General features: G+C 55.9%; 1 protein-coding gene across 2 annotated transcripts in view; it reads right to left on the reverse strand.

Moving 5' to 3' along the window:
• Window positions 1-15,276: 15,276 nt before the first annotated feature.
• Window positions 15,277-24,488, reverse strand: part of IQGAP3 (IQ motif containing GTPase activating protein 3) — a 35,422-nt gene continuing 26,210 nt past the window's right edge. For both annotated transcript variants that reach the window (XM_088799675.1, XM_019711202.3), the window contains exons 25-38: window positions 24,281-24,444; window positions 23,710-23,934; window positions 22,966-23,106; window positions 21,618-21,702; window positions 21,103-21,335; window positions 20,738-20,870; window positions 20,520-20,622; window positions 19,916-20,042; window positions 18,973-19,060; window positions 18,133-18,345; window positions 17,472-17,638; window positions 17,216-17,317; window positions 16,787-16,895; window positions 15,277-16,213 (exon numbers count right to left, since the gene is read on the reverse strand). In XM_088799675.1, the coding sequence (XP_088655801.1) occupies window positions 16,100-16,213; window positions 16,787-16,895; window positions 17,216-17,317; window positions 17,472-17,638; window positions 18,133-18,345; window positions 18,973-19,060; window positions 19,916-20,042; window positions 20,520-20,622; window positions 20,738-20,870; window positions 21,103-21,335; window positions 21,618-21,702; window positions 22,966-23,106; window positions 23,710-23,934; window positions 24,281-24,444 (2,004 nt within the window). In that variant the 3' untranslated portion in view covers window positions 15,277-16,099. The remainder of the gene's footprint in view (window positions 16,214-16,786; window positions 16,896-17,215; window positions 17,318-17,471; window positions 17,639-18,132; window positions 18,346-18,972; window positions 19,061-19,915; window positions 20,043-20,519; window positions 20,623-20,737; window positions 20,871-21,102; window positions 21,336-21,617; window positions 21,703-22,965; window positions 23,107-23,709; window positions 23,935-24,280; window positions 24,445-24,488) is intronic.

A 24,488-nucleotide genomic window follows, 5' to 3' on the forward strand; every position in this document is an offset into this window, starting at 1 on the left:
GGCGTGAGGATTAAATTAGTTCCTGAGTCGATTGCTTAGAACACCTCATGCTGCATTATGATAACTCAAGGGCCGACTGCAAGCCCCCTTAGGCCTGTGATCACATACAGGCCTCAGAAGAGGCAAGCTCAGTGGAATTGCTCTGCAAATAGGTGGGAGGCTTATCCTACTATGTCCTAAGACAGGGAGCCAGGCTCCTGTTTCCTTGGCCTCAGTTTCCAGTCCTTCCACCTGACCCCTCCTTCAAGAAACCTGATTGGACAGTGTCCCCCTTTGTCCCCAAATGTAGCTGCTCAGGGCCCCATCAGATCCGGGAGATGGGACCCCAGCACCAGGAGATGTCAGTCTCCCCAGCCAGGCCCTCCAGGGTAGACAAGGGAAGCCCATCTGCCCTGTCCCCAAGGGCTCTGAGAACAGAGGCTTGTGCCAGGCCACGGTTGTGGCAGTAGCAGGATGGGAAAGTGCCCCCTCCCTCAAGTGGGGAACCTCCCCTCACTTGTGGCCTCTATTTTTAGTGCTTCCCTAGGCTCTAGCTGGAGAAACCGTTTAGTCATCAGGGTGTTTATTTTCCGGCTGTTTCCGACGTCGGGAAAGCAGAATGTTGAGACTGGAGGGATCCAGGGCTGCTGGAAAAGGCTTCTTAGGAACAGGCTTGGGAACTCAGCCTTCAGACCACTGAGTCCCAGATCACAGAAAAAAACCAAAGTGGGCAGGGGGCTGCCAAGCCCCAGAGGACCAAGAGACCTGCGGGGTCTCAGCCAGCCTCCAGTTTTAAGGTTCTCCAAGCCAGAGACCTCTCTGGCCCTAGCTCTACTAGGAGGATTCTCTCAAAAACAAAAGCAGCCCTTGAGCATTTTCTTGCCCAGGGCTGATTCTCAGAAACCCCCTCCCCAACCTCCTACAGAGCTGTGTGGTGAGCTCCCGCCAACCACAGTTCCAGCCAATCTCAAGCCAGACTCAGGCTTGCCAGGGCTGTGATTGGCCAGTTGGTCCTCCCTGCCTTGGAATGTTGGGTCCTTAACAAAGGAATGAGGAAGGAAGGTGAGTCACCTGGGAGGGTGTTAAAGGGGCGGGAGCAGAGGGAGAAAGGAGGGGAGGGAAGAGATCAATGGGGGAGATGGAGTGTCCTGAACCCTAAGATGCTGAAATGATAATTCACTGAAGAACAGAGTAGGAGAAACTGATAGACATTACAAGTGGGATAGAAAAAAAAAATCTGTATATCTATATATCTATATCTGTATCTATCTATCTCAATAGAGAGAAAGAGAGAGAACTTCATGGGAAAGGAAAAGTAGCAAACATGAGGTCTTGATTTCCATGGAGGACTAAGAAAGGATCTAGTGTAATGTTGCTGGAAATTAGATTATAATAAAGACTTTCTGAAAGTGACTCACTACATCTTTTTCTCCTAGCCTCTGGACTACCCATCCCACAGTCCTCTAGGTGGAAAATGCTGAGGAGGCTCAGACGCTTAGGTCTCCTTTTTCCTTCTCCGCTTCTGGCTACCAACCCATCTTTCCTAGAGAAAAGTTATCTAACTGCTCAAAGTTGCTATGAAATCCCCCCGGAGTCAGAAAGTCGCCCACCAAAGTCCTACAAAGTTTGTTTAAACGCCTCTGTACAGTATCATCTTCGTAAGTCGACATGGCAAAGCGACTTCAGCAACTCCCTTTATTCACGCTCCCAAGCATCCCTAATTCAACCTAATTTGGAAAGGTCTTCCTCATCCCCAAAGGCTGTTTCTCCTCCTGGCCTTGGTTCTGTAACTCTGGGGAGCCACTCCTGCTGTTCCAGCCTCGGCTGGCTGATGTAGCCTTACCCACAAGTCACGTGGACCTTCTGCACCCCCATCCATCTCATCCCTTCCATTGGGATCATCATTCTCCCAGTTTTCCAGTGATCCTAGCAAAAGCCCCAATCTCTCCCTGCATCCCCCATCTTGCTTGTGAGGGAAACGGCTGTCAGCACCAGGGCGGTGGTCCTGCTGGGTACACACTCTCCGCGTGGACTTGTGTGTCCTCCTTCCTGTGTCTCTACTTGTCCATGCCGCTCTCTGTTCTGTGTATCGACCTCATTAGTACACGCCATATCATACTGACATTTTTGGTTTCTAATTTACTCTTCATCACCAGCTCCTGAGCTCCTTGGAGGCAGCAGTTTAACTCAACTTTGGGTCTGCAGGGCTTTGCAGGCCCTGGCATGGAATATGCTCAGCGAATGTCTGTTACATGAACGTGTGTGCCTGGATTAAGAGTGTAAAAACGTCATCAAACGTTTTTGCCAATTGATAACTATGCTAGCCCAGGGATGCAGCTCTGATTTGGGATTCTGGACAAGTCCCGCTGGCCAGAGGTGGGGTGGGGGGGGGCGGACAGGGCGGAGTCAGGCAGAGAGCTGTGCCCCAAGCTCAGTGCCAGGGTGCCAGGGGCCAGGCCCAGGGCAAAGGGCAGAGGCCCCACCCTGGAACTGAAAGGGCCAGGGAAGGGGTGCCAAAGCCGGGTCCCAGGTCAGTGCCTACCCCCTCACACACACAAGTTCCCTGCCCCCGGCTGGGCAGGATGTGGTGGCAGCTGCTGGAGGGTGGGCAGGATGTGGGGGTGGGGGCAGCTGAAACGAAGCCTGACACTCGTCTCCCCAGCTCCTCCCTCCTTCCCTCTCCCCCCCCATCCGCCCCTACAGATCACGTGCTTCCAACCCGGGCACCGGCGGACTATTTCCCCCTTTCCGCGGAAGGACATGATTGACATGGCAAACTTGAGTCACCAGCGACTTCAGCTGTACCACGCCTTTTTACTGCCCCGTCGTTCAGGACGCAAAGTTTGCCAGATACACGTTTCTTTAAAGTCCTGACCACTAACCCGGGAACGGCCCCTTTAAGTGCAAATGACCGCCTTCTCGCTCTCTCCCCCACCCCCATCGCAACTTCGCTCCTCGTGCCCAGACTCCACCAGCTGCCATTGACGTCACGCGTGCGTCAGCGTCGCCAACCCAACCAGACGGCACGTGGGGGGGAGAAGGTGGCCTTAAAGGGCCAGCAGCTTTCGATCTGCCCGGTTACTGCTGTGAGATTTTGGCCTTGAAAAAGAGGGATGAAATGGGAAGTGAGGAAATCTGTTGGAACAGGAAAAAGTGCAGGATAGGCATTAGGGAAGACTTTCCAGAGTAGGAAGCCAGGCCTTTCCTCCAGATTCTCCAGAACTTTGGGTATTTGCGCCTGGGAGAGAAACCCAGGAGCAGCAGGACAACATCGACAGTGAACAGCGCTTGGCATTGAAGACTCGCCCAGTTATAACTTCCGTCTCTCCTCCATCCCTGCCCAGCTGGGCAAGGACTTTGCATCCCCACACCAAGAACAAAGCGCTTAGTGGCTAGTCAACTCCAGTTTTTGTAGAATGGGTGGAGTCCAGCACAAAGCCACCTCTTTCAGGAGGCTGTCCCTGATTGCCCCACCGAGCATGCAAAGCACAGACTAGCTCACTGACTTTCGAACCCCCAGCGCATCTAGTGAATCTGTGTCTTCCTTCCCTGCGTTAGTGACCACAGGGCAATGGTTAAAAGGCACAGAAGTTGGAATCAAGTCTCTTTGTCTTAGTTCTAATAAATCTCAAATGGAACTAATGCTACGTACACCGTAGACATGCTGTGAGGATTAAATGGGACATCTTCTGTGAGGCTCCTGTATACTGGGCTGCAAGCATACAGTGATGGTGGGGAGTAGCGTATAGGATGGTCATTTCGCCCACTGAACTGTGAGCTTCTTACTCAATAATCTTGCTGTACTAATTTATTCCCAGTACCAACACGAGGCGAGACTTACAGTTAGTGCTTTCAAGATGTTTGTTGAATGAATGAATGAATGATTCCAGTATTTCCTGAAATCTGACCTCCAAACTCACCCCTGAAGTTGTCACCGGAAGGGAGAAAACACTAAAAATGTGTCCTCTGTGCCTAGGTTGGTTTTAAGCTCTGTAGTAGAGCCTCAGGTAGAGCGGGGGTGAGGCCCTAATCTCTGCAGTCAAACCAAAAGTATTATGCAAACAAACGCAAGCGACTGGTCTGCAATGGAGACCTGAGAGGGCCTCTCCACCTCTCCCCATCCCCAGCTCAGCTGCTAAGACTTTGCCCAGGAAACCCAGTTGGGCTTCTGGCAGGGACGCAGGACAGTAATGGAGCAGGAACAAGGGGGCTTCTTGACACTTCAGTCCTTCAGTCAGACACTAATCGTCTCTGGCCTTTTCTTCTCTGGAGCCTAGTCTGTCCCCCACCAATTCCTTTCCCCAGCTCTCCCACCACCCCACCCCTCATTCCCTCCCCACTTCCCCGTAGTCATAGCAGGGGCAGGGGGCTCAAGACCTCCTATAACCTGATTCCAGTGCCCTGGCCAGCGGAGCACTAGCCACCCCGTCCTGTTCAGCTTGTCTTGCAGCTGCTTATTGATCTCATTGTCAACATCTGTCCCCATCTCTGAAGCAGAAGGGCTGACAGACAACAGAAGGGACTTCCTGTCGGGGGAGGAGCTATGAGCAGAAGGCAGAGAGCCCTCCCCTTCCTTGAAGACCAGGAAGCAGCCCTGAGACCCTCCTCTGGCTGACAGCAACCCTGTCAACCCGAGAAAAGGGGGGTGCGGGTGGGTTTCCCGTCCACAGGAATCTCCCATGGGCCTTCATGCTGGCTCCTCCCCCTGCAACGGTGAGGTGCAGCCCAGGAGCCCTCTGTGTTCCAGAAAACCCCAAAATAACCTCCCTCGCTGTCCCGCTGCTATTTCTGTCCATCTTGTTTAATTATTCAAACCCAAGTTGGGGAGTGAACTATAAAAAGCTCTCCTACTTGGGGACCCAGGAGAGCTGGGAGCCTCGCCAGGTTGCAATAGCAGCAGACTACAGGGTTTGGGTGAGGTCACTCGGTCCCGCCTCCTGCCTCCTCTGTTCCATCTGCCGTTTGCCTGCTTCCTCGGCTCTGAAGGCAGAATGCGGACCCCTCCCTCAGCCTCCCTCATGCCCTCATTTCAGCATCCCTCCAACCGGCCTTCCCGGGAGCTGGGCACCAGCCCACTTCCCCGTGCTCTGCAAGTCTTTCTTCTCAGCTGTCTCTGCCGACTGCGCCCTCATCCTGGTTCTTAACCCCCAGACAATACTGTCAGACTGAAGAAGTAGGGTGGCAGGGAATGCAGGTAAAGAGGTCAAGTCAGGGGACACAGGGAGACTGGGGGTGCTGTCAGCTGGGGGCTGGGAGCGCTGTTCCGGTGGGGGGGGGCAGATCCTGACATCACAGGACTGAACCTCGTCAGGGGCTTCTCCTGGGGCCCTGACCTTGTAGCTGAGGGGCTGGAAAGACTTGCTTTCTTTTCTGGGCCTAGGCCTCCTCTCATTTGCCAGGAGTTGAAGGTCAGTTTCCACTGGCGGTAACATCCTGGGCAGGCTGAGTGAGGAAGCAGGAATGGGGGCTGGGGTGCTCTTCTGTGACCCCTCCCCCCACAGGCCTTTCCTAGAGAGGTGGTAACAAGCGGTGCGATCGTGGTTGCTGGCAACGTGGGGGCCAGCCCTTGGAGCTGGTGAGTAAGGGCATTGTGTCAGTGAAGGGGAGACTGGAAGTTACACAGTGTGAACAGGAGGGGCCCAAAGAGAGCCTGGGCCACTGCAGAGACCCCAGCGGCAGACGCGTGGATGTGGAGTTACAGGATGGACAAAAGGGCCAGGGCCTGAGCCCCAAGAGGGGGAGAGACTCCAGGGGCAGATGGGCAGACAGAAAGGCAGACAAGTGGGGTGAGAAGCCCAAGCTGGTGGGGGAGCCAGCACGCAGGCAGAAGCGGGGGAGAGGGGAGCATGGCAGAGCCTTCCAAGAGTCAGTGTGGGACCTGAGTGTGAAGAAGTAGCCGTGGGCTTCACACTGGGGCTCGTTCCCTGTCAGCAGCAGCTCCTGTGTGTCCAGCCTGGCTCTCCCTGCTGTGGCTGCTACTACAGCGACAAGGGACGCGCTAAGGCTGAGGTCGGGGACGAGGCACGCCATTGCTAAGCAACCAGAGGCTGGGTACCTGGAGGGCACAGGAAGGGGCCCCGGCACCACTGATACCAGGTGGGGCGGGGAGACAGTAAAGGAGCAGGGTGACAAAGCTCAAGGCTCCCTCTGCCACCCTGCTTGTGACAGGTACAGAGGCGGGGCGCCGCCACGGCTCAGCAAGCCTGTTAGCGAGGGTGTAAGTGAGCTGGTCACACGCCTGTACGACACGCATCAGACTGTCTTTGAGGCCTGGCGGGGGCCGGACAGGGGCTGGGGGGGGACAAAAGGCCAGGTTAAGCATCTTTCACGGGGTGACAGGAGGGGACGAGGACTTGCCCATCTGCCAAAAGCCTCTGCGGAAAGGCAACACCGAGGGCGGGGCCGGGGGGAGGGGTGGGGTGGGGAGAAGCCAGTGGTCAGAGCTGCACCCCCCAGCCGGATGGAGGACCCCAGCGAGGGGCAGCCTGGCAGCCCCTCGCCCATCCTGGGCGTCTGCGTTCTCAAAGCTGAAGTGCTCCACTGTATTTCATGATTTCTATTCGATGGTTTTACATTTATTTTTAGGTTGCCTGTGGTTTGACAGAGGTTTCCTTCAATAGGAAGGTCCACCTTTTCTCCTCTGAGGCCTGTCACCCACCCGACCGCGTGGCTAGCAGGTCTGTGGACCTGTGATCCTAGGAAGCCATCTGTCGCTTCTCCCATGGGCTCAGCCCTTCAGAACAAGCACTTTCATGCCACAAGTACTTCCTGGGCACCATGACAGGGTACTGGGGGGTGACGGGGGTGGGTGCTGTGCTGGCCCACACTGAGCCCTGCCTTGGAGGGCCCGGCTGCCTGCTGGCGTCCTGCAGACACCGGTTCTCCCCCCAGATCTCCACTTGCATTTGCTGCACACGCTGGTCAGGCCCCCAGAGCCCACAGGGAACAGGGTGTGCTTCAGTCCCTTCTTCTCGGAAGGGCTGGGAAGTCGCAAGCCCTCTTCTCACACACCCCAGCCCTGCCTGGGGGGGGGGAGGGGAGGCAGTGAGAGGCTGCCTTAGGCCTGGCCCGTGAGAAAGAGAAGAAATCAGGGATAAACAGGGTTCAAGTTTGTTCTGTTCCATCCCCACCCCACCCCCAGCTTTATGCGAGGTGCTCTGAAAGGCAAGATACACAGTTTTCATCATCACATGATAGATAGCCCGTCAGGCACGTTACAGGTGACAAACGCAAAGCTCAGAGGGGTTAAGGACCGTGGTCACCAGCAGACAGCAGGAAGGGCCTGTCTGTGCCCAGTCCAGGGCCAGGGAGAAAGTGGTTCCACTGCTGCCCAGGAAGAGAGCCCTGACAGGGTGGTCGCAGGGACACTGGAGGGGAGTGAGACTCAGGGCACAGTTAGGACAATACCTCCTGAATTCAGTGTCGGAAGTGCTCATGAGGAAGGAAAGGGCGCCCAGAGGTCCTGTATGGTCCCACGGGGACCTCGGCATTGCTGAGGTGTAGACAACGCCAGGAGACAAGGGTGGTCAGGCAGAGCTGAGCTTCAGTCTCAGCTCAGTCATTTCCAGCTGTGTGACCTCAGGTGCGTCACTGACCCTCTCTGAGCCTCGGTTTCCTTAGTGACAATGTGAGGGCGCTACCCATAAGGTGCCACGAAGATGACAATAGAGAACGTGACGATGTGCGTATGGTTCCTAGCAACAGAGCCCCTCTCCTTCCGGGGGGCAGGACCATGTAACCGCGGGCCAGTGCGAGGAGGTACAGACCCGTTGGTACCAGGAGGCCTGAGGCCTGGCACAGGGAGACCATCTCGGAGTTTTCTCTCTCATGGCAGGGGCCGGGGGAGGTCATATTTGGAACAAAAGTATCACAGAAGGGCCAAAAAATAGTCCTGAGCTGAAGCAGATGGAGTGCTAGTGACAAATGACAGAGGGAACACGGTTCCCAACTCCTCTTTTCTTTCCTAAGACAGATATTTACGGTGGAAATAAGAGAACTGAAGTGCAGAAAGGTGAGACTGGATTGTACAGCCCATTTCCGTGACTTCCTGTCTCCCCCCTGTCAAGTTCAGCGGCTGCACTGAGGACGTGTGTGCACATGGTGTGGGGGCCTGGGCCCCGTCTGTGAGGAATTCTGGAGAATAGACGAGGAGCCAGAAGACTGGGGGTGGAAATAGGAAGCTCCAGTCTTTAAGAGGAGGGAAAGATCCGTTTTCCAAACTGCAGACTTGAGCTCCCCGCAAACATTTGGGAAGGTTACAGAAGAAAGCAGGGGTCACCGAGACCGACTACTGGGGTGAGTGTGGGCATCCCCTGCGAGACTGCAGAACAGCCGAGAACTCAGCCCGCTCCAGACCTGCTAATCATGACGTGCGTCCTCACGAGATTCATAGGTGATTGAATGTATACATTCCAGATTGAGAAGCACTTCTCGTCACAAAGGAAAACATTCGTAGCGCTGGGTGGTGACGGACATTAACTAGTGCACAAATGTCAAATACTGTGAGATGCAGCCCCGCGTCACAAAAGGACGTTTCAGTGGACCACGGATAGCGTACGTGCTGGTTCCATAAGAGGACGATGGAGCCAACACAGTTCTATCACTAGGGACATCGAAGCCATCTCGAAGCCACCGCAATATTGTCATGCAAAGGATGCCAAAATCACCGAGGCTGCGGCTGAGGGTGGGTGAGGACGACACTGGGGGGCTCTTCGAGGGGTTTCTGAGGCAGTGACCCGTGGGGAGATGACGGCCCTGGAGCAGCAGCACACACACAGCCGAGGAAGAGGCAGGAGAAAGGGAAACCGCAGGAGGAGAAGGGTGCCCAAGAAAATGCACAGCGAAGGGGTTAGCAGACACATTTGCCGACCTCAACAAGCGCCTAAAACGTCTGAGAACATGGACCCCAACCCTGAAAGGTTCTCGTTAACAGAGTAGCATGTTCATGGTGCTTTGTCTGCTCACAAGCAAATCTACGATGAGGCAAAGGAGCAAACCAAGCAAACCACCACGGATGTGCTTCTGGGAAGAGTGACATCTCCTCAAGAAGCGCCCCAGGCAGGTCCTTCAGGAGGTGTCCCAGAAGAAGGCAGTGTTGTCATAGGAGGTGACAGCTCTGTGCGTGTGATTGCCCTGGAGACCTTCCAGTGGGACGAGATGTGGAGGTGGCAATGCCATGATAGGAAGCGCATGGCGGATGAGAGGTTTTGTGATGGCCATCTTAAGAAACAATCTGCTGCATTTCCTAATTATCAAAGAGATTTAAACAACCGTGCTCTAGCTTTCTTCCCATTAACAACTGGCTCAGTTCATACAGAGCAGGAGCCACGTGCTTCTGTATCCAGCCAGGTGGGCTAAGTTGTGTCCCCAAGTCTCCGTAGCTTAACACAGTCAGCGTCTCAGTGCCAGACAGTGGCTGTCTCTCCAGGGCGCCACCAGCTGGTGACCCAGCTCATGACATGTGTCACCCATGCGTTAGTAGGGAAGGCTCTGCTCCACAGTCACCCAGGGACCCAGGCTGATGGCGGCACTACCGTCGTGCAGCTGCCACGTGCCACACCAGGGAAAGGGAGACCAGAGAGTCACGTTGGCATGTGTTTTGCCAAACCTGGAACTGACACACTACACTTCCACTCACATTTCATTGGCTCAAACTAGTCATAGAGTTCCGCCTATCTGCAAGGGGTTCTGGGAAATGTGTCGGAGTAAACGGGAGGGGGGAGGGCTGGGGGGAGGGGGGAGGGCTGGGGGGAGGGGGGAGGGCTGAGGGGGAGGGTCCCTGCCACACCTAGTATGGCCGCTGCCAGGCTACACATGAGGTGTCTTTCCACCTTGCCTCTCAAACCTTCTGTGCAGATGTCCACTTGGTTACCTCTTCACCTCCTCAGTCATCACTGAGCGGTCTCCTGCGTGAAACCTCCTGACGTCCTATTTCAGGCTGCAGCCCACCGCTCAGTCCGCTATTTCACCGTCTGCTCTTCCTTTCTGCCAAAGCGTTTATTTATAACTGCCGACACACTGAGGTGTCTGTCTTTCCCGCCACGCTGTCAGCCCTGTGAGGGCATCGCTGTGTGTCTGCCTTGTTCAGTGACGGAGCCCCAAGGACCTCAGGTAGTGCTGGGCACGTCTGAGAGGGCACTTCATAAATATTTGTCAAAGGACTGACGTTTTAAAAATACTTGCTGCTGGTAAGGTCACAGTAACACTGCCATTTCTGGGCCCTTTTAGCGGGACTGTAAATTGGTGCAATACAGTTTTAAATAAACTTGTAATTTTGGAAGTTTTAAATTTACACAAAAGTGGCAAAAGACAGTACAGAGAGTTCCTGTGTGCCCCTCGCACAATCTCCTTAAGTTAACATCTCACATTGTATTTGTTAAAACTAAGAAACAAATATTAACATGATACTGTTAACTAAACCCTAGGCTTTGTTCCATTTCACCAGTTTTCCCATGAAAGCCCTGTTTTCTGGCCCAGGATCCAGTACTGGGTACCACACTGTGTTTGGCAATCCCTGTTTTCCTTTTGGAGAAAGGGGCCCTCTTACACTTCAATGGTGGAACGGCATCTGAGGTGCTCCCCAGGCCCCCCAAGAGCAGGTTCGCATTGATTCCTGAGGGTCCTGCTGGGCGCCTTCCTGGCCCACTGGGCACACACTTCTCTGCCCCCTGTCGGGCCCTGTCTCTCTGCCATCAGTACAGACTCTCTGGAGGACACTAGGTCACATTTTAAAAGCTCCTGTATGAAGTGCTTACCCTTTGCCACAGTGACATCCCTTCTAGAAATAGTCCAAGGAAACGCAGACTTAGGTACAAGGACGCGTCAGGAAGACATCTGTCATGCGGGGCCTCTGGTCCCGCTCCCCACACCAAAACGCAGGATATGGTGAGGCCAAAAAGGAACACCCAGGGAGCCATCGATAGGGGAGTCATACCACTATAGTCTCGCTGGCAGCTGGGTTGGAGACACAGGAAGCAGGAGCCACACGATCTGCAACCCGCTGTCCGCTTCTCTGCCAACCAACCAACCCACCCCACTAGTGTAGCCACGGCAGTTATATCAGTGGCTAATGGCTAACTGGTTACAGCTGATGGCCAACTAGCCACAGCTCACGGCCATCTACTTCCCGAGCCAGCACCTTTCCACGTGAGGCCGAGATCCTGGAAACTGCTCTCGGGGGCTCTGTCCCCACAGCTTCCTTGTAAAGGACAAAGCACAGTGCCTGCCGAGGAACTTCAGAGGAGGATTTGTCAGACATGCCCAGTAGCACTCAGGGTTGTAAGGAGGGAGATGACTTGACCTGGGAAAGGTGATATACTGACCCCTCCGCAGGTCCTGGTGCCGGAAACTGAGGGCCATCTCCAGTTGGCTTCCCTTCATGGGTGCCACCCAAATCCAAATTCCCACGGCACAGCGGAAGGCAGTCCAGTGTCTGCTATGGCACCTGAGCCCAAGGTCAGTGGGGGGTGGAGGGTGACTCCGCAGACCACTCACAACCCCCCCAGTCACATGAGGGAGGGAAGGTCGCTTCCCCCGAGGAACAGACCAAGGGAAAAAGCTCCACAGATGGTTTGCAACATAGCATTCTTTTATATAAAAACTTAAGCCATCTACATGGTTTATTTTATAGCAGATGGATTAAGTAAATTATGGTACATCCTCTTAAGGTGGGAAAATGTCTGCAATGGTAAACGGAGAAAGCTGGTTACAAAATAAGATGCATGGTGTGATTCTGACACATGATTGGAAGAAAATACATCGAAACGTTACAAGTGGTTATCCTTTTGTGATGGTGTCAGGAATTATTTTCACTTTTTTTTTGCTTTTAAAATATTTTCTGAATTTTCTACAATGAATATGTATCATAAACAGGAAAAAACATTTTTTTAAAGCTAATGCTTTCTGATCTAGTCATTTCTATTTTAGCACTGTATTTGAAAGAGGTAAGTAAAAGTGTAAATAAAGCTTTTGTACACAGAGATATCTGTTACAGAATTATAATAGTGAAAATGGAAAACCACTTCCACAGTGTAGGAAAGTTAACTACATTAAATATATGAGCTTTATTATAGACCTTAATGTTTGGAAGGAATTTTAAAGACATGGAAAATTTTTTTCATAGCTAAATGAATAAAGCAGACTCTAACATTGTGTTTACTGTGTGACCTCAGCTACTTAATCTATTTAATTCAACAGTGTGAATTCTTAGGTCACTTTACTAAAAGCATGCCCTCTAGAATGGTTCTTTTCAAACTGTCTATAGTAAAGGATGACTTTTTAAAAATTTCTCTGTTAGGGACTGATATTTTCATAAAATACAGTAACAAGTAGTTGCTAGAAAAATGAAATGGAAAAGACCTAGAAAATGTAAACTCCATTTTTTTCATATTCGATTCAGGGGTAAAATGACAGGCAGCTGGCTGGAAGTTTCTAAGGAACAACTTGTGGGTCCCCCTCCAGGCAGCACTACTGCCACTCGAGGGACACGCCACTCCTCGCTGTGGTTCACACCTCAGTTCTAGGGCCAAAGTGTGTGTCGGCGTTCCTTTCTGTGAGATTAATAGAAGCCCATTGTAAGAAGAGCACAGAAAGATACCCCCTCATTGCTACTCCCCAAAGGTGACCTCTGCCAGGTTTCTTCCGACCGACATATACAATCGACAGCTTTTCGCATCGGGACACAGAGGTAGCTCATCACCGCTGTTGGCTATGTAACGTTCCGTGGGGTGGCTGCCCTACTGAAATCACTGCCCTTACACACAATCCTGCCACAAATACTCCAGAGCTCTCCGACCCCTTATCCAGGTGTATCCAGAGGAAAACTTCCTTGCTCAGTATGTCCACTTACATTAAAAGAAATAACAGCTTTATTAAAATATTATTCACTTACCATAAAATGCACCCTTTTAAAGTACACAAATGAGTGGTTTTTACTGTATTTGCAGAGCTGTGCAGCCATCACTCTATTACAGGACATTTTTCATCACCCCAAAGGAAAAGACACACCCATTAGCAATCACCGTCCACTGTCTCCCTTCCCCAGGCCCTGGTAACCATGAATCTACTTTCTGTTCCTACAGATTTAACTATTCTGGACATTTCATATTAAAGGAATCATACAGCGTGTGGCCTTTGGTATGTGCCTTTCACTTAGCACCATATTTTCAAAGTTCTGCCATGTTGTAGCAGGTGTCAGTACTTGGTTCCTTTTGATGGCTGAATAATATTCCATTCTGTGGATGGACCACTTTTTATCTGTTCACAGTGATGGACATTTGGGTTGTTTCCACTGTTTGTCTATTATGAATAATGACGCTATAAGCATTTGAAAGCATATGTCCACACAAAAGCCTGTACAATTTTCTCAGGTTTATACCTAGGAGCAGAATTGCTGGGTCATATGGTGACTCTATGTTTAACAGTTTGAGGGACTGCCAGACTGTTTTCCAAACTGGCTGCACCATCTCACAACCTCCCGGCCGTCTGAGTTGTAATTTCTCCGCATCCTCACCAACATCTGTTGTTACCTGTTTTGCTTTAGCCATCCTAGTGTGGTGAAGTGGGATTTCATGATTTTGATTTGCACTTGCTAATATCCAGTGATTCTGAAGCATTTTTTCATGTGCTTATTAGCCATTCAGACCTCCACTTCGGAGAAATGGGAACCAAAATTCTTTGCCCATTTAATTGGGTTGTCTTTTTTTTTTTTCGGGTTCTTATTTTTGAGTTGTAAGAAGAGTTCTTTATACGTCTTGGATACAAGTCCCTTATCAGATACATAACCAAAATATTTTCTCCCATTTTGTCTGCTGTCTTTTCATTTTCTGGAAGGTGTCCTTTGAAGCACAAGGTTATAACTTTGATCAAGACCGATCTACTCATTTTTTCTCCTGTTGCTTATGCTTCTTTTTGTCGTAAGAAACCTTTGCCTAATCCAAAGTCATGAAAATTTGTATGTTTTCTTTTAAGAGTTTGATCATTTTAGCTCTTACATTTAGGTCTATGATACGTTTAATTAATTTACTTTAATTAGGTCTATGATCTGTATAACTTTGTATATGGTGTGAGCTAGGGATCCAACTTCCTTCTTTCCTACGTGGCTATCCAGTTGTCCGAGCACCATTTGGTGACAACTCTTTTCCCATTGAATTGTCCTGGCGCCCTGCACTTCCATTTTTTATGTTGCCAAATTGTCCTCCAGAGGTAGCACTGGTGTGCCCCGCCCATGCCTGTACCTCAGACAGAGCATTGAAGGTTAGGAAAGGACATTGATAAACTAAAGCTCAGGGACCATCACTTAGGGTGAGGAAGTGGAAATGTTCCCTTCAGAGAAAAGTGCTATGAATTCTGAGTGGGGGGGCCTGACTACACAGCCGTGTAGCCGTGGGCAGTTACCCACCCCACATGCCTATGTCATCATGTTAAGCAGAGGGTGACACACCTTTGCAGTTGTGAGGCGTCAACATTCCACCCGACAGGCCCTCAGCAACTGGCTGTGGTGACATTCCTGTGTGCTGCATGCGGCCGAGGTCATGTGCTCGTGCGGGCGTCACAGGGCGACAGTGCTGGAGTCCTTTGCGAGTGTGAGATTTTTAATGATGACTGATCATGTGTAGAAACTTGGATCCACTGGTATGTGTCACTGTCACCCAGAGCAGGCGGTACTTGAAGTCTTTGCTGTGGCATGTGAAGGGGGGAAAGGATGTGACTGAGATTGAATGTGACAGCAAGACAAATCCTGAGTGACAGAATGGAAGGCAGTGCAGAGGCGGGCTGCACCGGGCAAACCTGTGGGGCCCAGCGGGGCTGCCTGGGAGCTCAGATGCTAGGGCAGGGGTGTGCCCTGTCCCCCCCGACAGGGAGGGACGGAGGGGGCATCCTCATGGGAAGGGGACTTGGATTAGAGCATAGAACCTGCAGTAAGGGCCTAAGGAGCTGTGGCTCAAGTCCCTTGGGTGCTGTCACCCACGGCTCAGGCACAGAACCTGCTGGAAACGTGCGAGGGCGGGTGGACCCTGGACTGCGTCCTCTTCCTCTGGCTTCAGCCTTCAGATGGCTGATAAAACAGAATAGGAACCTAAGAATTCCTCCCCCTCCTGTCCCCGGAGAGGGAAGAGAGGCATAAACGCCACATCTCATTAGTGTTTACGAGCTTGGGCGGGCAGAGTGGTCCCCCCCTGCACAGGAGGCGGGGGGCTGTGGGAGGTGCAGGAAGGACGCCCCAGCTCTCAGGGACGCCGTGTCCCAGACGTGGAGGCCTGCCCTGGAGCAAATGAAGTAAGGGGTTAAAAACAGATGTGGGGTAACAGCTGCTTTTATTAAAATGGAATCAGGAAGGCAACAGGGACAGGAATTGGTAGATGTGGGGCCAGAGGCAAGACTGCAGATCTGTGGAAACTGCTCTGTGCGTGTCCCGCAGGTGAAAGAGAAAAGGGAAGGCAGCTCTGTGCATCTGGAGCTGAGAGAACAAGGCCGAAGCCCTGGCCTAAGGTGACCTCAAATACAAGGAATGAGGTTGGCAGGGTATTAGTGTGAACCAGGACATGAGAACTCGGAGCTCAAAGAGGTGAAAGAATTCACACCATGATCCAGGCTGCACAGTGGTGCCAAGCGTACGGCTGGACGAAGGAGAATAAATACTCTAGTGACCCCTATAGAAGTGACCCCCATAGAAGACACACCGTAAACAAAGGGATGGGACCTGAGGGGACGGAGGGTCAGCTGCCTCTGCCTCCTCCTGGGCCTCAGCCGGGCAGGGACTCCCGACTGCTGACGTGGGGGCGGGGCTAGGGAGCCTGAGGGAGGGTCCAGGAGCAGTGCATGCAATATTGAGGTGACCACGGGGGGGCAGCAGCAGACCCGGAGCAGGAGCCTCCCCAGGCTGGAGGGCAGGGTTCTGCCCACTTAGGTTCACGCCCTGCCATCTCGCTCAGAAACTGGGGTTCCAGGACTTCCAAGCCGCACAGCCAGACTCTGGGGCAAGGCCGACTTAGCCACTTGGAGCCCCTGCCCGTGGCCCTGAGACTGGCCCAGTGCGAGCCCTGTGTCTGAAGGAAGCGGAGCAGTGAGTGCCGGGAAAGCATCCGGCCAGGGAAGGCAGGCGGGCAGCACCCACTGCCTGTCACTTCTGCAAGAATTTCTTGTTGAGAAGGAAGATGAGCAGGTTGACGTTGACCTTGGCCTTGCTGAAGAGTTTCATGACAGCCACACCCTCATACTGGAGCTGCAGGAGGTCCTAGGAGGGAGCGCAGGGCAAGGGGAGCTGGAGGCCTCTTCACCATGCCTGGCAGGGGCCACTGCAGTGGGCACTGAAACCCCACGTCCCAGGTGGGAAACCGAGGCCAAGGGACAGGGACGGGGACGCGACCAGTGTTGATTCAAGCAGAGCCAGGGCCCAAACATTTTCTCATTCAAAGGCCCAAGCGCAGAGTGGAAAGCAGTGGGTTTAAAATCACCGCCTCCCTGAGCGCCAGCCTGACGTGCATGGCTTCTAACTAACCCTTCAGCTACAGAGCCTATAAAATGGGTAAAGTGCTTCAGAGCTGGGGCGAGGCTTACACGAGGTGACAGGTAGTCCCTGACACGCGATGGGGCTACAGATACTAACTAATCCCGCTTGATGCTTGGAACCGGGGGCTGCGGCAGGGCCTGGGGACAGAGGGCCTGGGGCTGACGCACCCTTCTCTCAGGAACAGACGCCACTGACCGGGTGGGCAGCAGAGCTGTGGTCATTGAGGCCGGCCTGCGGTCATTAGGCAGCGCACCGGAAGCCCGCAGGTGTCCCGAGGGCTGGCAACAGTCCCCTCACCTGATAGTGAAGCTGAAATCGCTCCATGTCCACACCCAGGAACTTGGCGTTGACTTCGAATTTTCCTGCCTCGTCTCCAGGAGTGATGTGAAAGACCACGTTTCTGAAGCTGTGAGGAACAGGACTCAAAACGGGGACCCATCGCCCCTGCCCAGGGACACTGCGCCCCGTGTCACCCAGGGCCTTGAGTCCCCTTGGTCACTCCCAGGGCCCAGCTCTGCTTTCCGCCAGCCTCCCTTCGGCCCGGCCCTAATCAGCAGACCTCACCTCCAGTTCCTCTGCCTCGGGGTGTCTGGAGCTGTGCCAGACACGCCCACTGCCCAGAACTTTCTGTTCTCCCCATTCTAACAGCCTCTTTAAGGCAGGACAGCGCTTTACCACAGGTAATGGGACAGGAAGGGTGACCCTCTGCCCTCCAGGGACACATACTGATTGCTGGGGAGATCTTCAATTTCCACCAAGACGCCCTTCTCCACGAGCTGGGCAGCAGTGTAATGAAGACAGGGCTGCTTCTTCCCTTTCCCAGAATTCCTGATTAAAAAAGGCCCCAGAGAATTCATCCACTAAACCCTTCAACACCCAGGACACTGTTCTGTCTGGCGCTGCTGGGGAGGAAGCGAGACCCCGAGGGCAGGAGACGAGGCCCCAGACAGTCAGGGAGGGCCGGGCGGCAGGCAGCACCGACCTGGAGCTGGGGGCCAGGTGGCCCAGGCAGGCCCGGAGGTACTGGCTGTAGTAGTCGCCCTGCTCCTCGTAGAAGGTGGCCTTGGCGTCCAGGCCCTGCAGCGTGGCCTGCAGCCTCAGGAGCTCTGCCTTCCGCCGCTGCCGGTACCTGTGCTGGCTGCGGATGTCCTGGGGCCACAGGCAGGGGATAGGGGACAGGGGACAGGGAGGGGGAGCTGGCCTTCCTGGCAGGAACCTCGGCCTGACGCAGGCCCAGGCACACTCACTGCAGGGGCCCAGGAAGCAGGAAGACAGAGACCCCCGGCTCTTTTTCCTAGGAGGACGGCCTCAAGGACGCCATTCCCAGCCTCCAAAGGACAGCCTCAGACCACCCCCACCAAGGACACTGGTAGTTCCAAGGCTCCTCGTGTTTTAGTCAAAGACCATCACAGGAACACCTGCTTCCCTTGCTAATTTTAAGACCTTTCTTTCCAAAAGGACCCTTTGGAGGTCTCTTGGTGACAAGTTTGGGTGGCCACTTACCAGGGAGAGGCCCACCCTTGCGGTGCCAACATGTACAGATACACACACATAGACACACGCACGCAGAAGCACTTGCGCAGACACACACGTGCACGCACACATACCCACATGCACACACGGGCCCATGCCCAGGCTGTCACCTTGGCCAGCTCGTCCACCAGCCCCTGGTAGCCGTCGCGGGCGCTGACCACGCCCAGGCTCTCCAGTCGCCGCAGGTTCCTCAGGACGCGGCGCTGCTTCTCGGCCAGCGGCAGGAGGCACTGAGCCGCCAGCGAGCGGTGTCTTCGCAGAGGCTGCGGGGTCTGGGCCTCCTGAGCTTGGCGTCGGCACATCAGCCTCTTGTGGGCTGCTTCCTGGGGGCAGAGACGCTGGCTAGAGGGGCCTGCCAGGCCAGCCCCGGACATGTCCGGGTGTCAGCAGGACTGTGCCTCCAGGGCCCAGCTTCTGGGCAGAGGGACTGGGTGTGAAGGCCATCGGGGGCCCCCTGCATCGCCATAGGGCGCCTTGGCAGAGGCAGACCAGAACACAAGTACAAAGAACTCCCAACACCATGGCTCTGTGATGGCTCCAGGGTCCTTGGGGACATTTCCCGTCTGTCCTGTGTTGGGACCTGCCTCTGTGGGCCGTCCTCACCTTCTCTGGGAAGCCCCTGGCTTAGTCTTCACGCCAGCTGGCCTGACTTTCTCCTGGTCCCCCACCCACTTACCGCTTTCTCCTGCCTCCAGGCCTTCAAGCACCCACTCTCTGAGCGCCAGACCTGAGTGCTCGAGGCAGTGCCAGCCTGCGCCACACAATGACTTTCCTGCCCAGAACACATCGCCCAGCATCAGGGCTGGTGAACTGGCGGGCAGGGAGGGAGGTACAGCCCTAGCATCCACAGCTAGGGCCGCCCTTCTCCCCTGGGTGTCTCTGGGGTCAAGGACCAGGGGAAGCGCCAGGGGAGGGGCCAGCAGCACCTGTGAGCTGGCCTGGCTACTCACCTGCTCCCTGGAGGCCAAGAGGGACAGCGTGTCCTGGAGGGAGGCCCCAGGTTGGAAGGGCAGGATGTCGGCCAGCAGCTGCTTGGTGCTGCGGGAGGAAGGCCGTGATGGGAGGTGACGGGCGGGGAAGGGTCTGCACGGGGGCGGGCCGGGAGCCAGAGCAAATGCACTGTGCCCGGCACATGGCTGCCAGGGCCACAGGGAGGAGGGGAGCGAGGGGGTGAGGGGGACCCCCCGTGACGCAGGCTGACCACACGCCATGTCCTGGGCCCGCAGGGCCCTCCGCAGTGCCTTCTGTTCAGTCCTTGGGCTGAAGTGCACACGTCCCCTGCGAGACCATTCCTGGTCAAGGTGTCCCTTCCCCTCAGGCCTCCTTGCTCCGACAGCAACCCCTCTGCGCAGCTCTGTGTGCCCCCCTTGCCCCACCCACTGTGGCCTCCGATGGTGGACAAAGCTGAGGGCCCACTGGCTTGTTTACAGGGGGAACGGATGGCTGCCCTGCTGGCAGCAGGAGGTGGCCACGTGGCCGCTCTCTGCCCGATGACCAGCCAGCCGCCCTCACTTCTGCAGAACTGCGGAACCCAGCCCATGCCCACCCCAACCATCACGGCACAACAATGGGATTAGACACGAGCCCCCCGCCGGGCTGTGGCATGGCCAGTCACCTAACCCTGAGCCTGTCCTCAACGGCAAGCCGCTTGTTACGAAGGTTACACGACAACACATACAAAAGCGTTCGGTAAACAGCACAACAGGACGCACACATCCGTTGATGCCAATACGCTAACGCCTCCTCTCCCTTCGGCTACAACACAGCTCAGAAGCTGATGGCAGCAAGGGGACTGCCAGTTGGCTTCTGGGAGAACTTTCTAAAGGACAGGAGAGCCCAGGAGGAAGGCACAATGGCCACTTCAGAGCAGGGGCCAAGGCCACTGTCACCCACCTCAGGAGCAGGCTCTGGGCGCTGGTGTCCTCAGCGTCTGTCTCTAGCCCTTCAAACTTGTTGGTGAGTGTCAGGGACACTTCCAGCTTGCTCAGATCCATGCTGCCGTCCTCCGCGCCATTCTCCCCTGAGGCAGAGTCACCAGTGAGGGACAAGTGGACGCGTGGACATGCATGGTGGGGCCGAGGTGCACACGCGCCCTTCCAGGAAGCTCCCTGCTCGGTGGTGCTGCCCTGTGCTCTCAGCCTTGAGCACCGACGGAAGGGCTGTCACCCTGGGACTTGTCTCCCCCACAGCCTCAGCCCTGGCACCCTGAGGCCGGGGGCGGGGTCTCCTGGAGCCCCTGGTTCTGTCATACCTGTCACCACCTCCTTCCTGATGTGTGTCCTGTAACTCACTTCCTCTCATCCCATGGGTCCCAAAATCCTCCCTCATGGGGGACGCCCTGGAGACCCCAGATAGGCCCGTACCCCATGTCTGTCTATCCACCCTCCACATCAGTCTGTCCCTGTGTCCATGTCCAGACCAGAGGGAGAGGGAGGCCGAGTGTGGAACCAGCTTCCTGGCACCCACCCCAGACTGGACGCTCGGGGGCAACACGCACCAACGAGGTCGGGGACGCCGGGCAGCTCCCCAAGGTCCTCCAGGAGCTCATGCAGGGGGTTGCGGGGGTCGGGGGCAATGTGGTCCTGGTGCTCCAGCAAGAGCTGCAGGGCACAGGATGGGGGCAGCTTGCAGGCCGGCCAGCCCTCCACCCGGGACCCCCCAGGCCCGCCTGTCAGCCCGCCTGTGACCCGGCAGCCCCTGGCTGCGGCCCCTCACCCTGTGTGTGTTGACCAGCTCCCCCACGGTGACGTACACCACGGGCTTGGCCACAGCCACCATGTCCGAGTACTCGTCCACCGCGAAGCGCTCTTCTGGCTCTGGCACCTGGCAGGCGCGGCAGACGAACCTCCTGCGCCCAAGGTGAGAGCCGTGCCATCAGCCGCTGCTCTGGCCCTCTCCGGCCGCCGTGCAAGCCACCTGACTCGGCCCACGCTCCGCCCTCAGCCCCCCTCCTGTCCACCAGCCTCTCCTCCAGCCCCCTAACTCTTCTCCGCACCCCTGTGCCTCTTTTCCTCGTGTGCTCCAGGGAGGGGAAGCAGGGCATGAAAGATGAGAGAAGAGGGGGCGGCAGGACCCTAGACCTGAACTTGGGGTACGTCTCCTCCACATAGTCGTTGAGGACGCGCAGGTGCGGGCTCTCCCCAGAGAAGGCCTTGCCGGCCGCGGCGTGCTGCAAGAGCTGGGCCACGGCCCCCAGTGTGTGGCGCTGCGGGGCAGCCAGGACGCCGCCCGCCGCCATGGCCACCACGTCAAAGGCATCGGGGGCCACGACTGCCGGGTTCAGGAAGCGGTAGTACAGCAGGTTCCCGACCACCTGCGGGCAGAGGACAGCCTTCCAGAAGGGCCCTGCTGGGCCTCCACAGCCCAGCCCAGCCCAGTCCCCTCGGCCAGCGAGGACACAAGACCCAGAGCAGGGGCCCCATGCTCCAGGTCACGCAGCAGACTTGGGCAAGAGCTGGGACTAGGTCCCACACCTCCTGACGGGCCCTGCTCCTCCCGAAGCCCTGCTGTCCTGCTGGGGTCACAGTACAGGGTCTGGGGGCTCACAGGCACCATCGGGGCGGAGGAGAGCTCGGGGGCCGGGCGGGGCCCTTGCCTTATAGACTTCGTCCTCCGGGGCCCTGGGGAACTTCTCCGCCAGAGCCGTCTTCAGGGCCTTGGCCACGTACCGCATCCCGTAGCTGGGGACAATCAGTGCACCAGGGTCCTGCCCGTGTCTGCCGAGACCCGGGTACGACCGCCTGCCCTGTCCCCCAGGCCCAGCTGCACGGGAGCACAGCACCGGCACTGGGCCAGCTCCCTGCTGCCCTCCTCCCAGCGTCCCTGGGTCTCGCCCTGCCCTCCAGCCCCGTGTCAATCCCCAGGGTCAGCCGTCTCCAGCCTGGCCTGGGAGCCTCTTCTTTGGCCCCTCTGGTCTCCCCTGGGGGCACCCCAGAGCCCAGTGCCCCCCCCTCCCCACCATTAGCCTGTACCCTGAGTGTCTGACTCTCACAGCCAGAGCCCTGCCTCAGGACAGCCCAGGGGGCAATGAGGTGATGACCTTGCAGCTATCAGAGCACCTGGGAGGGCCTGGCCTGGCGAGGCAGAGCCCCAGGGGACAGTGTCCTGGAGAAGCTGCTCCAGGCCTGACCCCGCCACTGGCCACAGACACACAACTAGGCTGCAGGCCCCTTGGGACGTACTCCCTGGGCTGGCCCTCCCTGTCTCCAGGGTTTGGAGGGTCAGTGAGACGCAGTCTGAAGGTAATGGGTGCCGCTCAAACGGGCCAGGGCCCACTGTTATCATTTCTACTATTCCTGTTACCGGTACGCCAGCCACAGAGCTCTTCGCATTTGGTTAAAAGCCATTTGTCTGCTGGGGTACCAGAGACAGAAGTGTACTTGCCTTTATTGGCTCTGGGACATTCTTTCCTGAACCCCAGTTGTAAACCCTTAGTCCAGTTCTCTGTCAGGGAGCAGAGCTCTGAACTCTGTGGGGGCCCCTCACCTGCACCCCATCTTGCCCTGTGCAGCACTGGGCACCAGAAAGGATGGGGGCTGAGTGATGGTCCAGGGAACCCCACCTGCCAACGCCCTCAATTACTTGCTCTTCAGAAAAACCCTTCCTGAGCACATTTTGAGGCAGGAGAGAGCTATAAAGCGCTTACTGGTTTGAAGTATTTACTTCTGACTTTGGGACTGAAGAGCCCTATTTTGTCCCCATTTGCTCTCTGATGACAATACGTCCCCATAGTCACGTGAGGGTCCCCTCTCTGGCTGCAGTGACACCCTGACAGACCACACAGAGAACTGCATGCCGTGCTCCAGCTCAGTACCCAGCAGGAGCTTCGAGCACCCTGCACCCACCTCCTGGAAGCCCTGAGCACTCCGCCCCCCACCCCCCAAGGCCACTCTGCTCTCCCCACCACGGCCTGGCCTCAGCTGGGGTAGGGCTGCTGCACATACGGAATTTGGTCCACAGACGAGATGATGGCTACGAGGAACTTATCGGTCACGGCAAGGAGGTTTCGGAGGGCGATGTCCAGTCGTCTCTGGACCTCAGGGTGGCTCAGGGCCTGCTCTGGGGTGACACTGTAGGGGAGGTGGCTGTGGACAGAGAGGAACAAGGTGTCAGCCAGAGCCCCCTGCCACAGCCTCCCCTCTCCGAGGCTCTAGTCTGAAACTCTTCATCTAACGACAGGACCTGGTACACACACGTGCTCAGGCCAGAACGAGTGAGGACTCAGGGCTGGAGCCAGGTGGGCGGAAGGTGAAGCAACAGAGCTGGATGCCCACGGAGAAGCTGGGGCCTGTGGGAAGTGCCCAGGGGCGCCAGTGAAGGCCGGGCCAGAGCCTTGCAGGCCCCCACCTACAGGCCTCAGGCCCCGAGAAGCCCCCGGCACTGCCGCTCTCCTCAGCGGCCCCATCCCTAGTCCCTAAGCATCTGAGTGACCTGCCAGTGTCTCACTTGCCTATTCATCGGGACACCTGAACATTCATCCACACCCCAACTCCGGGCCTGCGAGCACTGAGCACCACACAGCCATTAACCACATTTGATATGCACCGTGCTGCTCCTCTGTGATCAGCTCCACGGGAATTACCAGAGGGGTCTGAAAGGCCACCTTATTTCACCCTGCAGGGTGGCTGTCAGATTGGCATGTCAGCTGCTCACAGACACATCAGAGCCCAGCCCCGCCTCCCGCTCACCTGCGCTGGCCTGTCTGGGCCTCGGTCTGGTTGACCCAGCTCTTGTAGACGTGGACAGGGTCTGTGTGGAGGCTCAGCGTCTTGTCCTCCAGCACGTCCCGGGTCACCTTGCCCAGGATCTCCCGCAGGGCACTCTGGCCCCGCCCGTTGCGGTAGAACCGCACCACCAGCCTCACCACCGTTGGGCTACCAGTCACCACATCCTGGGGCCGCTCCACCCTTGACCTGTGGTTTAGCAAAGCACTGAGGTAGCCTCTTGCCTCTTCGCAGGACTAACAAGTGTTTTTCCTTTTTGAGGTTTGGCTCTTCAAAGCCTGCTCTGGGGGGAGTCCCCTCTCCTAAGGAAAGTCCTGTTGTCCCTACGCCCCCCTCTCTGCGCTGCCAGGTCCGCCCATGTGCTCCCCCCATGCTGTCCTAGGAGAGGTCTCACAGTCCTTCCATGGGAGCCAGAGAAAAGGTCTTCGATTCCACTTGTAGCCTCCAACCTCAGCAAGCCGCCCCCTTGTGAAGGCGCCAATCGCGGCACCTCGTATCCCGCTCTCCTCCCGCTCCTTGGCACCGGGAAACCTACCTGACTTCCTCCTGGAGCGCCGTCCTGAACAGCTGCAGCAGTAGATAAGCCTCGCGGGGGTTGGAGGCGTAGTTGTACAGGCTGAAAATCACCGACTCCATGAACTTGGTGGTTTTGTTCTGCGGCATCTGGAAGATCAGCTTGGCCAGGTAGATGGGCTGAGTCTGTGAGCAAGGGGGGCGACGGGCGTGGCTGCTCATGCACCTGG

Source organism: Rhinolophus sinicus, chromosome 7, assembly GCF_057876585.1.
Source record: "Rhinolophus sinicus isolate RSI-liver-muscle chromosome 7, RSI-T2T, whole genome shotgun sequence".
NCBI lineage: Eukaryota > Metazoa > Chordata > Mammalia > Chiroptera > Rhinolophidae > Rhinolophus > Rhinolophus sinicus.